General features: G+C 43.6%; 1 protein-coding gene across 3 annotated transcripts; it reads right to left on the reverse strand.

The window, feature by feature from the left end:
- Positions 1–2,034: 2,034 nt before the first annotated feature.
- On the reverse strand, positions 2,035–10,199 carry psmb7 (proteasome 20S subunit beta 7). 3 transcript variants are annotated; one of them, XM_078271850.1, is made up of 9 exons: positions 10,089–10,199; positions 8,989–9,082; positions 7,940–8,037; positions 7,553–7,693; positions 4,788–4,903; positions 2,951–3,009; positions 2,722–2,873; positions 2,436–2,462; positions 2,035–2,245 (listed from the first exon to the last, which is right to left on the reverse strand). In XM_078271850.1, exons 1-9 carry the CDS (start codon positions 10,148–10,150, stop codon positions 2,134–2,136), a joined length of 861 nt encoding a protein of 286 aa, XP_078127976.1. In that variant the 5' UTR covers positions 10,151–10,199; the 3' UTR covers positions 2,035–2,133. The 3 variants fall into 3 exon arrangements, with proteins under 3 accessions (XP_078127976.1, XP_078127978.1, XP_078127977.1); XM_078271852.1 differs by lacking the exon at positions 10,089–10,199 and adding an exon at positions 10,054–10,074; XM_078271851.1 differs by lacking the exon at positions 2,436–2,462.
- Between the last annotated feature and the right edge of the window lie 5,245 nt (positions 10,200–15,444).

The following is a 15,444-nucleotide window of genomic DNA, read 5'->3' on the forward strand; positions in this document are numbered from 1 at the left end:
ATTATGTTTGTTCCAACATGACATTCCATGTACAGTAGCTCTGTTGGACAGTGTAGATGTGTACAGATTGTTGGACAGCTCCCTACAAATATAACAACTTCGGAATACATTTTCACACAGAATGATTACTGTGGATTCCCCCCCCCCATCATTCCCATTTGGAAGTGCATTAAAAAACAACTCTATGTTCATATGGTCACCTGACTATTACAGCTTTTGAGAACTGCTAACACACAAAACCTTTACATGTCACATGGTTTTTGAAACCTCTCATTCAAAGAGCAAAACTACACACCAAATCTCCAAAATATCAGCTATTTCTCAGCCTTTCACTCCCATAACTAAAAAAAATACTTCTTTCAAAACACAATTCTCTACCTAAGACACCAACATGAGACACTAAGTGACTCGCTTTTCTTTCTTCAACAGATCATAGGCCTATAAATAGGTCAAAGGTCAGATTACCTGTTCAGAACGATGGACACCAACAATAGACAGAGAGCAAGGGGGGGCGGAGGGAGAGGCAGGGACAAGTTGACGGAGGAAGAAGAGAAGGAAGGAGAGCTATCGCTGATGAGATCAGAGCCAGACTTATTGATCATGTGATCAGCCCTGGGTACTAACCCCGGGTACTGAGTGGCTTTACAGCGGCGTCCATAGTACGAACCTTCAGAAATGAGAGCAGGTACCTGACATCAGCATTACAGTATTGTACTGTAAAATATGACTGCATATTATTGCATAAACTTTTGCAGCTCTAAGCCATCCATTTACTGCATGAGGTTGGTTATCATGCTGTACTACAATATTTTGCACATTTTTACTAACTATACTGCACACACAGAGTTTTTGACTTGTCTACAGAGTGGAAAGGCAAATATATCATGGTGGATGCAGGATGCACACATGTACAAGAGACTGCAATTTTTAAATATGGTTTTGGCCAACAATGCAATTAGGATTCAAGAAATAAAAGATCATATCTTGAATTATGAAACCAAATTCAACAACATTAATGCTGTAGGCCTGGCGACCATCCAACACATCCTCCAACGGCTCCTAGTGACGATGAAACACCTGTACAAGGGGCCATTAGAGAGAAACTGACAAGAGTCCAGAATCTGAGGGGCGGCCTCTAGCTCACCCAGTAAGAGCGTTTGCCCCATGTTGGCTGAATCCTGCAGCGGCGTGGGTTCAAATCTGACCTGCTGCCCTTTGCTGCATGTCACCCCCCATGTCTCTCCCCCTTTCATGTCTATCCACTGTCACTACATAATAAAGGGAAAAGCCCCAAAAAATAATCTTAAAAAAAAAGTCCAGAATCTGCAACGGGACTCTGGAAGTACTGTATGTATGCAATAGTACTTCACACACATATATATTTACTGATGGGTATTTTTATGAAATCTATAGATTTTAATAGGAGGGAATTACATATAGGCTATCAGCATCTCCCACTGCCAGGGTTGGAACTGAAATACCAGGCTAAAGCAACGACAGATTATGGAAAGCACAAGTGTAATTATGATCAGATCTTGGTCCTGACTGACGGAGAAGTGATATTAATAAGCGTTATGATTTATGCATCTACAGTGTCGGCTATTTTTTTGTCAGCTTTCCTTCTTGTTTTAGGAAGCAGCGACTGTATTGCATTTTGCCTGTAAAACTGTCTGTTCTTCATATTTATGTAGAATCACAGTTTGCTCTGCTTATGTAAAATATGCGGCTCTGGTAGATGTTTGTGATTGGTCGTGCTGTGCAAACCCCGCCTCTTTTATGTGAACGTGCATACCGCTGGATTGGGAAACCCTGGGTTGACTGAACTAGTTGATAACCAGCGTCGTGACACAGGTTATACAGGACCGCAGCTGTTAGGGTGAAGCTGGGGAACTGAAAGAAATCCTGGACATGTTGATCTGGATTTGTAGTACAGGCCTCTGGTCTCTCTCTCTCACTCCTAGTGACCCTGTCAGATAGGTGTCTCAGACTAATTAAGACTCAACCTCTTTAAGATAGCCATGAACAAAACAGGAATCAACTCAAACACTTTTATTGTAAATCATGGAAAAACATGCCACTTTAGGAATTCTGAGGGGTATAATGAGTTACAACAACAAAGACATTCCAATGTATTTAGGAGGTATCCATAGTGTGGACAGTTTCCTCCACCAGCTCCAGGTTCAGCGGGGTCACCAGCTTCGTCAATACACCGGTGGTTCCTCTTTTGTACTTGTAGTCCCCAGTTCTACACACATGGAAGAATGGTTTCACTTCAACACATCAGAGAGAGTTCACAGCACAGCATCACACCTCAGACACAGCACAGCACACACGTTGGTCACGAAAAGCCAAGTGGAGAGATTAAAACAAGTTGGTTAGTAGCAAATTCAGATCGTGGTGAGAGCGTGCACACCACACTTTCCATCGGTACTCACAGCTGCATGGCTTCACGCTCATTTACTCTTCAAGCAGAACAAGCAACAAGACAACAAGTCATACACCAGATGATTTAACATCAGGGTTACATTATCCCAACATGCTCTGGAATGATGCATTGTATTAGAGCAGAGGTGTCCCAATCTGACCAACCTCTAACATATTTAAACTGAGTGTCTGGAACAACCCCAGGTGTTTGCACGTTAGGAACATGATGTGGGGGACGTTAATCGAAGATGAAGTAAAGCTAGAAGGAAAGACAAACAGAAGTGGTCTAGTTCTCACCTGACGCCCTTCTTGTTGGCCTCATCGTGGGGCCGGATGTAGTCCACCTTGCCTTTGGTGATGACACTCAGGTCGATGTTGCTGCCAGAGCCCAGGTCATTGAAGATTCCTGCAGCGATGGCGTCTCGCACCAGCTGCTTGGCTTCCTCCTCCTGGGAACAAACCAGCGTGAGGACCAGCACTCTCCGACAGGAACTCACCACTGTTCCCACGTGGGTGGTGTACTCACCTCCATGTCAGGCTTGTAGCGGTCCTCGAACACCGCCATGGCAGCCAGGGAGCCAGAACCTTGAGGAAAGAGAAGCAGCCCGACGTGAGCCAGGGCTCAGCTCCGTCACAACACAGTCTCCCTTTAACTGCTACACATTTAAGATTAACGAGCCAGGTGTAGGTGTGCTTCTGGAGGGGCTGGGTGGGTGTGGGGGCAACGGGGTCCTTCACCCAAAAACAAGTGTGTGCATTTAGAATAACAGATACCAACAACAAAAGAAACTCAAAGGGAATCTTTGTTCTGGTAATACACTAACCCTTCTCTACCACTAAACTCTTCTGTTCTTCATGAAATAAAATAGATTTGAACTCATCACAAATCTGACTACGGGTATTTACATCATTGTATAGAAATGTAAAGAGGTTTAGGTCCATTAAAATAACCCCATGGAGGTGAGCGTGTATGCCCTGAGTGTAGAAAGTGTGTGTGTCTGACCCATGGTGACGTAGCTCTGAGTGTGTGTGTGAGACTGACCCATGGGGACGTAGCTCTGAGTGTGTGTGTGAGACTGACCCATGGTGACGTAGCTCTGAGTGTGTGTGTCTGACCCATGGTGACGTAGCTCTGAGTGTGTGTGTGTGTGTGTGTGTGTGTGTGTGTGTGTGAGACTGACCCATGGGGATGTAGCTCTGAGTGTGAGTGTGTGTGTGAGACTGACCCATGGGGACGTAGCTCTGAGTGTGTGTGTGTGTGTGTGTGTGAGACTGACCCATGGGGACGTAGCTCTGAGTGTGTGTGTGAGACTGACCCATGGGGATGTAGCTCTGAGTGTGAGTGTGTGTGTGAGACTGACCCATGGTGATGTAGCTCTGAGTGTGTGTGTGAGACTGACCCATGGTGACGTAGCTCTGAGTGTGAGTGTGTGAGACTGACCCATGGTGACGTAGCTCTGAGTGTGTGTGTGTGTGAGACTGACCCATGGTGACGTAGCTCTGAGTGTGAGAGTGTGTGAGACTGACCCATGGTGACGTAGCTCTGAGTGTGAGTGTGTGTGTGAGACTGACCCATGGTGACGTAGCTCTGAGTGTGTGTGTGTGAGACTGACCCATGGTGACGTAGCTCTGAGTGTGAGTGTGTGAGACTGACCCATGGTGACGTAGCTCTGAGTGTGAGAGTGTGTGTGAGACTGACCCATAGTGACGTAGCTCTGAGTGTGAGACTGACCCATAGTGACGTAGCTCTGAGTGTGAGTGTGAGACTGACCCATGGTGACGTAGCTCTGAGTGTGAGTGTGTGAGACTGACCCATGGTGACGTAGCTCTGAGTGTGTGTGTGTGTGAGACTGACCCATGGGTGACGTAGCTCTGAGTGTGAGTGTGTGAGACTGACCCATGGTGACGTAGCTCTGAGTGTGAGTGTGTGAGACTGACCCATGGTGACGTAGCTCTGAGTGTGTGTGTGTGAGACTGACCCATGGTGACGTAGCTCTGAGTGTGAGAGACTGACCCATGGTGACGTAGCTCTGAGTGTGTGTGTGTGTGTGTGTGTGTGAGACTGACCCATGGTGACGTAGCTCTGACTGTGAGAGACTGACCCATGGTGACGTAGCTCTGAGTGTGTGTGTGTGAGACTGACCCATGGTGACGTAGCTCTGAGTGTGAGTGTGTGTGAGACTGACCCATGGTGACGTAGCTCTGAGTGTGAGTGTGTGTGAGACTGACCCATGGTGACGTAGCTCTGAGTGTGAGTGTGTGTGTCGACTGACCCATGGTGACGTAGCTCTGAGTGTGAGTGTGTGTGAGACTGACCCATGGTGACGTAGCTCTGAGTGTGAGTGTGTGTGTGTGAGACTGACCCATGGTGACGTAGGGCAGCTTGTCAGTGGAGCCGTGCGGGTAGATGCTGTACAGGTGAGGACCATTACAGTCCACTCCCCCCAGGACCAGAGCAGCCCCGATGTAGCCTTGGTACCTGAACACACACACATTTTTTTTTTTTTTTTACTGGACAAAATATTAAAATGTGCTTTTTTTTTTTTTTAAACTGCTGGTAGGGATGTTATGATTAACTGTTACTATCAGTTAAAAAAGAATGCTAGTTATTAAATACTAAGCCAAATAGATGATAGATATATACATTTCTCAACTGAACTGCTAATTTTGCACTAGCAAGTCATGTCTCTCAGCTGGACGGTGCGCCCACATCGGAGAGCTACGTGACACATGTCTCTACATCGATGAGGACCGTCCCCCACAGAGTCTGGCAGGCAGACACCCAGCTGGATCACACCTGCGCCAAAACCAAAGAAAACAAACGTCCAAGAGAGATGAAGGGGGATTTACACGAAGATTGTGTCAGCAGGGCCAGACCAGACCAATGACCAACGAGAGACTGGCTCCTTTCTGGCCGGAGTAGGAAGCAGCTCTGAGACCGTGGTGTAATCAGAGTCACGCTCCTTCAAATCAACTCACTTTTAGAAATCTAGTTTTAAACCTGCAAACTTCTACTTGTGATTGCTTTACATTAGAGTACTGTCTTTTGCATCTTTATTATCTTTATTTATCAAATCATTTTTCCATTTCAGAATGTTTTAGTGTCTTTTTCTTCTGAAGGAGTCACTTCTTTTCTGTGTTGATGTTTTTGTCTCGATGTCATTGTAAATTAGGGCCGCCCCGCAATCATTTCCTGAATATAAATGAAGACTGAATGAATGCATTAGGGGTGTCCGAATCAGAAAATGTCACGATTCAATATCAATTTTTAGGCTCAATATTCGATTCAAAAACGATTCTCGATTCACAGTATGTAAATGTAGCTACGTTTCCCATGTGATAGCAGTAGACCGACACGTTAAAGGTGCTGTAGGTAGGATTGGGAAGATCCAGGTCTTAGCCAAAACATGTGAACATCAACAACTTCTCAGCCCCTCCCCCCTTTCCGCTAAAGCCCAAAACTGTCTCCTAAGCCCCTCCCCCCACAAGGGAGAATGAATGCGTGTGCATGAGCAGTGATTGACACGCAGTTAGACTAGTTATGTTATGTTCTACTGGTTGGACAGTATAAATATATAAATAAGGACCATGTCTACAGAACAGGACATGTTCTACTGGTTGGACAGTATAAATATATAAATAAGGACCATGTCTACAGAACAGGACATGTTCTACTGGTTGGACAATATAAATATATAAATAAGGACCATGTCTATAGAACAGGACATGTTCTACTGGTTGGACAGTATAAATATATAAATAAGGACCATGTCTACAGAACAGGACATGTTCTACTGGTTGGACAGTATAAATATATAAATAAGGACCATGTCTACAGAACAGGACATGTTCTACTGGTTGGACAGTATAAATATATAAATAAGGACCATGTCTACAGAACAGGACATGTTCTACTGGTTGGACAGTATAAATATATAAATAAGGACCATGTCTACAGAACAGGACATGTTCTACTGGTTGGACAGTATAAATATATAAATAAGGACCATGTCTACAGAACAGGACATGTTCTACTGGTTGGACAATATAAATATATAAATAAGGACCATGTCTACAGAACAGGACATGTTCTACTGGTTGGACAGTATAAATATATAAATAAGGACCATGTCTACAGAACAGGACATGTTCTACTGGTTGTATATACACACTACAGTATAAAAACAATGCAATGCACATCTGTTGGCTTAAAGCCAAAGTATTTCCAAGCTAGCGAGGAGGAGGCATTACTTTTGGCCTCTAAAGTTTCTTTTCAATCTCTGTTATTTCGTCATCTCCCAGAGCAACACTCATTTTCTTACTTTTGTGTTCTTTTTGCTCCACTGGCTCCCTTCAGCTCCTTTCTTTTCATTCGCTTCGTTTTGTTGTCTCTGTCTATTTCTTCACTGATTTTTGGTTCTGTGTGCGTCGAGCCGGCATGTGTGTGTGTGTGCGTGGGTAGTGTGTGTAGAGTGAGAGAGTGATGGTGATTATCTTCAGAGTGAGTAGTGACTCTAGAGTCCTAGTGAGAGAAACAAAGAGTCTCCCCTGTTCTTTCTGACCACGGTGGGAGATCTGGAGCAGGAGAAGTTAACCCTCTCCTTGATTTCATGTTGTTGATGGAGAAGGAGAACCAGGAAATGAGTCGGGGGGGAAATACAACGCTACCAAGTGATGTGTATTTTTCGAGAGGTGCATCAAAGAGTATAGACGTAACAAGAGGTGAAACTCAATGGAACATTCTATTGAGTGCAGCTCCGCCATCTTGGACTGAATATAACAATGTTCTGTCGAGTTCCTCCTCGTTACTTCTATACTCTTTGGGTACATGTTGGGCGGTACGCAACGCAAACAAATAAAACAAAATATCGCATAATTATCGCAAGACTTTTGGTATAATATCGCAATAACGATATTTAGTCGATATATCTTGCACCCCTAGAATGCTCTGACACAGATAATCTGCTGCTGTCTGCCACATGTGAGGAAGGGAAACTCTACGCCAGGACCTGATTCATCACACTTTGTCCAGTTTATATGAGAAAGATTTTTGGATATTATATGGCAATACTAGTTTTTGCATCCCTGTGTGTGTGTGTGTGTGTGTGTGTAAATAATCGGCGTGTACCTGAAGAGCATCTGTTTGAGCATGCGGTTGGCGGTGGCCACGCGTGGCAGCCTGCCTGTGGAGAGTGCGTGCAGCTCCAGGTTGGACGAGATGATCTGAGTGGTCATCTCTGTGTCTGCAGCTGTTCCTGCTCCACAACAGCTGGACAACAACACAGTGACACAGCAATCTGTCAGCTTCATCACATCAAGCTCCGAAACTATACAACTCTACAAGTCACGTCTCTCTCAAAGCCTGGTAGTGTGTAGCAATAGGAAAGTCAAAAACAGGTTTTACCACCCACCATGGTGCACGGAGCTCATGTAGAGTCTACTCTAAATCTCTAAGACATATCACCAGAGTTCATCTCTGCTCATTTGAACACAATGTCAGGTTCCTGTCACTTACTAGATGTTGGGGGAGATGTAGTGGATCTTGGAGCAGTTCTTGTCTGCCACTATCATGCCCTCGGTGGCTCTGGTGTCGGCTCCGAGGACCACGCCATCCTTCCCAGGGAGACACACAACCATTCAGACTCAGTACAACCACACTCCACTAAAGCATGCAGCATTACTCTTTTCAGCAAGGAAAACAATGATTCTTTTAACCTACATGGACCGGCTGTGCCTTTCATGCTATGGCAAGTCAAAATGTCTGCTGGTACAGGGAACCACAACACGCATCAGGAGAGACCATACAATGCATACAGACACAGCCAGGTGTTTCAGGAGTATTTTTGTGAACAGACTGATGAAGGAGTTGTTGGATAAGAAATGACTGTTTCACCGTGTGGATTTATGCTGGCCAGTGCTGGCCAATTAAATATCCAGGGCCAGACGTGTAGAGTTTGAGATGTTTTTATTGAGAGAAGTCAAATATCTTTGACTGCATTACTGCACGTTGCTTTTTTTGTCGCATTTCTCGTCATTCATTTCTCCGACACTTTTGCCGCTTTTTGTTGACATTAAAGCCCTACAAAAGTCAGCAAAAAAGTTACTTAGCAAATCAAGCAAAGCAAAGATTACATTTTTAAAAGCAGGCTACCACACAACCGACTCCCAACAACCTGTTTCACAGCCGGAATATGAAAACTCTACGCTTGAGTCTCAAAGTCGCCAAATCTGCCTAATTCGGCTCCGAGTGTCATGTAATTGCAGTTTGAAAAACACTTTCCTGTCTTTTTGGGTTTGGCGCACAACTAGATTAAATCGATTGTAAACCTAAATTGATATGCTGGCCGGATTACAAACCTGCGAGGGGCCGGGTTTGGTCAACGGGCCTTAAGTTTGACACACATGGTGTAAACACACAGTAGCCTAGATTTAATTTAAAGGGTTTGAATATTCATTTGCACCATGGACTAATCGACAAGCCACAAGAATGTAAACTAGACACGAGCACCTGCTCCTCTTTATGTTCATAAGGCGCCAGCATTGATTCAGAATCAAGTCACTCACCTTGAATACCACACCGCAGATGGTGGTTCCTGTTTTCCGAGCAGCAGGCATGCTGCATCCCACTTTGTTAGCCTCGCCTTCCAAAACGGCATTTCTGAAAATACATTTCATATAATAAACAGCTATAACTGTATCAATGTAAAAACCAACCCTACCGAGCTGTAGGATTGGGCATTGGGTAGGATTCCTACTTGGAATCATTTAAAAAAAAAATAAAAAAATTACTAAGAATCAGAACTGTTAAAATCCAAACGCTGCCCAGCCCTACCGAGTGTTAGACAGTCAGCTCTGTCTGTGGAGTCACTGTTGTTTCATAGCTGTCCTTATAAAGGGTTCCCTCCTTTTTGGGAAAAGAATTTGCCAAATATATTTGTTGTAACATTTCTGGGCATTTTTCATAATTATAAACAAATGTGCAGTTTGGTTCGTATGACGTCACCAGAACAACAACAACGTTTTATTATACGTCTCAGCATTTTAGCGAAAAGTTCACATTAACAAAAGTAAATTCTGTAACAGACAATATTTAACATGTATTCATGAAATGAAACCGTACATTTAACTATTCAGCACTCTCTCCGCCTTAAAGACTCTATAAATATACAATATAAATACGTAGCTAAGTCGTGAGCTCTCTGAGCTGACTGACTGTATGCTTTAAGCCCTTACCATGCTCTATCATCGCCTGCTACAGCATAGAAAGCAGTCTGGGACTCCAGTGAACTGGCAGCATGTCAACGCGGTGATGCTGCTTTATAGACTCAACGTTAACGGTAACGTTACACTTCAACGTTACGTAACCCTGTAACGTTCCTGACGTTATGTAGCTACGATATAAAACAACTATTGTTTTTCTTCATAATTAATAACACATAGCTTCTACTGTTAAAACGTAACGGAAGGACGGAGACAGGAGAACGTTAACGTTAGCGGGGGAAAAGCTGAGTCATTGTGTGGACCTTAACATGAGCTAGCATCACTGAGAGAACCCTATCAAACATGTCTACTCTACACAACATCTCAACACAGACAGTAGCAGCTTATTAAAATCATTCATACACTTACTGGAATCACATTTCCATCCACTGAAAAGCGCTTACCTCTTGCAGTATTCGAAACTGAAACCCCCGACCGGCGCCTGGCTCATTACTAATGTCGCCATCTTGGTGAATAAAAGCTGTGTGTTTCCGGGAAGTAAAGGAAACGGCTCCTCTTCTTCTTCTTCTTCTTCTTCTTCTTTAGGGTTTTACGGCTGTTGGCATCCCTATGTTGCATTACTGCCTCCTTCTGGTATTAACCGTCAGTTTATTCCGTCCCATTACAACTTTTTAATTAGACCGGTGATTTAAAAAAGAAGAAGAAATATTTCCCCCCTCTATGGTGACCCCACTATCAAGCCCATCTTTGATCCTGATTACCATTGGTCCTAACCCCCAATTTCCACCAACTGCGGAACGGCTGCGGAACCGCTCCGGAACATCGGCGGAGTCATTAGGTTTCCATTAAAGTCAATGTGTGTATTTCCACTGACTGCGTTCCCACTCCGTCCCAGCTCCAGCAATCCGCAGCTGCAAAGCTTTTATTTTTGCCAAGACGCCGGAGAGCTCCGCAGCAATTCAGCACAGGGCAGATTGTGCAGGACAGGAAGTTGAGCACAGAAACAAAATAAAACATCTGGTTAATTTTCAAAATAAAATACACCGTGCTCACAGCGGATCATATTTCCCTACGCTACACCTTGAAAATGTCATAATGGGCGGACACAGGCCTGAAACAAACTGTTGTTGGTTTTGTGGTTCTGTTTATAGAAACTACATCATGTTATATCGTGCGATCATACCCCAGACAGCAAAATGTGTTTGCGCCAGATTTGGGCCAGGTCTTCATTTGCATTTGGCACGGATCCGCTAAACGGACCTGGGCCGGGGTCATCCTTTCCAACGGCCCAATACCGGAACAGGTTGGAATTACGGATCAGAGACAGATCTGGGCCAGAATTGTCAGACAATCAGACAATTAAGGCCACACAAACAAATACCCACACAATTTGTAATTTTCAAAATAGTTTTTTTTATTTTAAAAAGGCAAAAGAGAACACTACAGCATGAACAACCATTTGACGTGAATCCAGATGCACAAAAAGACAGTAAACCAATATAATCAAAAATCAAAGACAAGACAAAAGACAAAAATCATATGGTTAAACATCAATGTTAATTATTCAAATTACAAAAAAATACAAAACCAAGTAAAAACACTGCACTTACTGTATATTTACTGCTCATTAGTTGGGTATGACCGGGCACGGCGGCCACCCCCGCAGTCGCAAGGCAGATGAAACCATCTGATGGCGTATTGACTTAGCTCCGTGTCGGTGCATGGCTTTGTCAGACATGCGATTCTTCCTCACTGCTCCTGTAAGACGTAGCCTACAAAAAAGCACACAAAGCAAAGAAACAAACAGTAAATATTAGATTATTTATTACATGACATTATAGTAAAATGCTTGCACAAATAAATATGAATAAGCTAAATGTGACTAAAGTGGTGTGTAGTGAGTAGTGAGTGAATGAATGAGAGAGTGGTGATTAAGTAAAGACTGAGTGAAAGGCATCTATATAGGCTATACTTACGAGCCATAATGGCCTTGGTTTTTATTGTTAGGGTAGCTACAGACAAAAGACTGGTTAGCTTAGTGGGTAGCGCTAACATACGATTTTGCAGCTAACACACAATGGACACGATATTCAGCAATTGTGTTGAATAATAAGCAAAGATCACCGATTCAGCCTTAAAGCCTATATTCATATTATTAGTTGTGGCTGTTTAAAAGAACCTATACTACAAGCATAGCCTAGGCTATAGGCCTACTAGCCTACCCAGCTTGTCTGACACGTCTCAGGTTGTCAGAATGTCAGTGTAAACTAAGTTTGTAAACTTTTATGTTTAGCCTACATATTTAACAGACTAAAATGACATCAACAGCAGTTCACTTTTACAATTTTACTTGTATAATGCACTTACCAATAATCACAAAGACGGTGCAGCCTGCAGTCTCCCTCTCTGCATGTCAGATAGAGTTGCGGGTTTACGCAGGAAAAAAGCGTTCTGTTAGTTGTGGCGCGTCCGGTCTGCGCAGCTCCCGTGGATCCGGCCCACATTCGCCGGGCGGACTTTATTCAGTTGTGGCGCATCTGGTCTGCGCAGCTGCCCCGGATCTGCGCCGCACCCGCCGGATGGACTGTCACAGTCAGAAGCTACAGACAAGTCTGCCGCAAAGCTGGGGCAGATCTGCATACTGAGTGTGACTGCTGCTCGAATCTACTGATTCGAAAACGGATCTGGCACAGATGTAAATGCTGTCTGGGACGTGAATTCGTGAGATCTCGTGGCTCCTCATGACTTCAGCTGTCAGTCATGGCTGCAGCCGTTCCGCAACAAATACGGACCTGTTGGGGGTATTGAAGGACGGCGGAACATGGAGCCGACACGCAGCAGTAACTGCAAGTAACTCAACTGTGTATACACTTAAATAATCTGCTGTTCGCTGACTGACTCCAGGCTGGTAACTGGGAATCACCACTGCTGCCTCCGTTGCCTCCGTCAGTGGATCCTGTGATCCATCAGTAAAAACCTGTACTATAATCACTGTAATTTCTATCCTTATAACTGTAGTATTCTTTAACTAGATCTTCTGTTTTATTTCTGCGCTTGAAATTCAGCAGCTCCAGATCCAGCCTGGTCTCACAGAATTCAGTGAAATGATCACGAACTGTTAACAGCGCATTACGTGGTGGTGGCGCGGAATGTGTGAAAATTCTGTGTGGCCACCACGGAAAACAATGCCAATGTAAAGTCAATGAGAAGATGACGTAGCATTAGGAGCGATTACGAGTAGTATGAAAGCCCGAAAATCCGCATAAGGAGGTTGGTTGCGGTGGTGGATGGGTCAAACAACACAGGACTTTCACCCAGGAGACCGGGGATTGTGTCTCGCGTGTCACGTTTCCTAAACCCAACCGTAACCGTCCCATTCTTCTTTTCCTAAACCCAACCGTCCCGTTATTGTCCTGCGTCCCGTTATTGTTTTCCTAAATCCAACCATCCCGTTGTTGGAAACGTAAGCCCATCCACGACCTTTTCCTTAACTTAAGGGGCTGTGTTCATTTCATGGAATTCTTCCGTGGGCCCATCATGGATTTTTTTTGCTATTCCATGAAACTGCCACAGATTTTGAGTTAAGGGGCCGTCTTCATTTCACGGAATTCTGTGAGATCTGGTTGCCAGATCAGCATCCCGGCTGGCCTCACAGGCCACAGCACAGTTGGACAAAATTCAATTTCTTGGATTTTCATCTGCTCTGCTGTGTTCTTGCCTATCCACCCAAAACTTGTCTTTTGTGCTTTACCCCTTTCCCAGCAAGTCTCTTAAGACCTTCTTAGTAGGATGCCATTCATCGTGGCCCTTTAAGTTTATCCAATAATTGGCTATCAGCTGTTTCCTACGGAGCCACAGTGGCATTTCTCCTGCCTTAGTCTATATCTATGACGTTCCACTTCCAGGATTGTTAAGGTGCCGCCGGAAATTCCGCCGGATGTCCTTCATTTTGTCCTTGGGTTTCTTGAAAGGCACTATATGAATAAGTTATTATTTTTAGCCGGATGTCCGTCCCCTTCCTCTGTCTCTGTGTTGGCGTTCTAACCTCTGGTGGATTTGTGAGGACTATGGTTAACTGCTCCTCAGATCTCTGCAGGGTAAATCCAGACAGCTAGCTAGACTATCTGTCCAATCGGAGTTTTCTGTTGCACGACTAAAACTACTTTTGAACGTCCACATGTTCCACCAAAACAAGTTCCTTCCTGAGACTATTTAGCAGAGACACTGTGGCTCTGTCTGGAGCTTAGCGCCCCCCAGACAATTGTGATTGGTTTAAAGAAATGCCAATAAACCAGAGCACGTTTTTCTCCCATCTAGGAATGCTGTGTGGACTAGCCAGACATACATATGTATTACATATTACATACAGTAATACACTCCCAAGAACCGAAAATGATCAACTCTCTCCAAGTTATTTCAATACAGTTTCAGATTATATTGTTTGAGTTTTCTTCTTGTGAAGAACATAGCTTTTGTTTTTTCCTCTGGGAGGAAATGGCTCTTCTTCCTCTTCTTCCTCTTCTTCTTCATTTATTTGGCAGACGTATTGCTGCCCCCGCTGTTTGCTATTCACATCTTTGTCATTGTCAATTGTCTGTATCATCCTATATAATCCAGTATTATGTAGATATTCCATTAATTTCTTCATATTGTTCCACCTATCCAGATAACTTGAGTGGATAGATTAAAAAAGTTTCTCCAGTTGCCGTGTGTGTGTGTGTGTGTGTGTGTGTGTGTGTGTGTGTGTGTGTAAATCCTGGATGGAGTAATCTTTAATGCTCTTATTTTGATGTAAGGCTAACTGATTTGAGTTAATATCATTGGCTGAGTGCGGATCATGTGATTTCAGGTACATGAGGTAGGTAGGTGTGTTGGGAGCCTGCACTGGGGCATTAGATTCATGGACATAAGTCTCATTAATGTTAATGTGTAAGTTGTAGTGTACAAATGACTATTTTAATGTCAGATTAAAATGTTCTGGCTCCGTTGGTCTTTTAACAGTTAGAATCTTCCAGTTGAGTTTATGTATTTCTGTTTACATGATCTCAAACTAAATTTGGCTTTTTTTTTTTATATATACAAACTTTGTTTTTATTTCATTTATTACCTCCACCAAAGAGGTTATGATTTGGGCTCAGCTTGTCCAGATAATCAAATCCGGTGTTACTTCTCATGCGATGTAAATCTCAACAGTCCAGCTGTTTTATACACCTCTGTGTAGTCTTAGCAAACATACGTCAAATTAAATGAATACATCTTCCCTTTGCAATAAAACAAAGTGTAATTTAACATACAACAGTATATTTCAACAGGTTCCCTTAATTCATTTACTTTAATGCACTACAAGACTATATATATATTTTTTTTATTTATTTTGCACTTTCTGTAGGAAGTTAACTGTACTGGAAAATCAGGTGCTTGGTCCCAACAGAAGGCCGGTTCCGGCCTGTAATGCTGTGTATTTAATCATGATGGTCTGTCCTTGAACAGGACGGATGCCAACTCCATGCCAGCTGGATGTCAAGGTCGACTGGTTAATGGGCTCTGGTGAGGTGGACAAGATCAGATATGACGCCTCCACAACAAGATGAGTGCATTATGTTGATTAAGCCTTTTATTAAAGCTGAGTGGGCAAAACAGGTGGTTGGAGGTGTATCGCTGGATCTCAGTCACTGATAACAAAGATTTCATGTGCTCTTTAACCTGCAGGAAATGTGTCTGTTTATTCATCAAACACTTCCTTCATGTTCCATACATTAAATAAATGGCTTCATGTATCACATTATGTATATTTCTCAG

This window comes from Sander vitreus, chromosome 16 (genome assembly GCF_031162955.1).
Source record: "Sander vitreus isolate 19-12246 chromosome 16, sanVit1, whole genome shotgun sequence".
Lineage (NCBI taxonomy): Eukaryota > Metazoa > Chordata > Actinopteri > Perciformes > Percidae > Sander > Sander vitreus.

Bases quoted from the DNA above. Each gene is read 5' to 3' on its own strand.
- psmb7 (XM_078271850.1), bottom strand. From the start codon at position 10,150: ATGGCGACATTAGTAATGAGCCAGGCGCCGGTCGGGGGTTTCAGTTTC. The intron at 9,083-10,088 runs GTAAGCGCTTTT...ATGTATTTTCAG, and splicing joins AGTTTCGAATACTGCAAGAG to AAATGCCGTTTTGGAAGGCG. The intron at 3,010-4,787 runs GTCAGTCTCACA...TCTTTCCTCAAG, and splicing joins GCTGCCCTACGTCACCATGG to GTTCTGGCTCCCTGGCTGCC.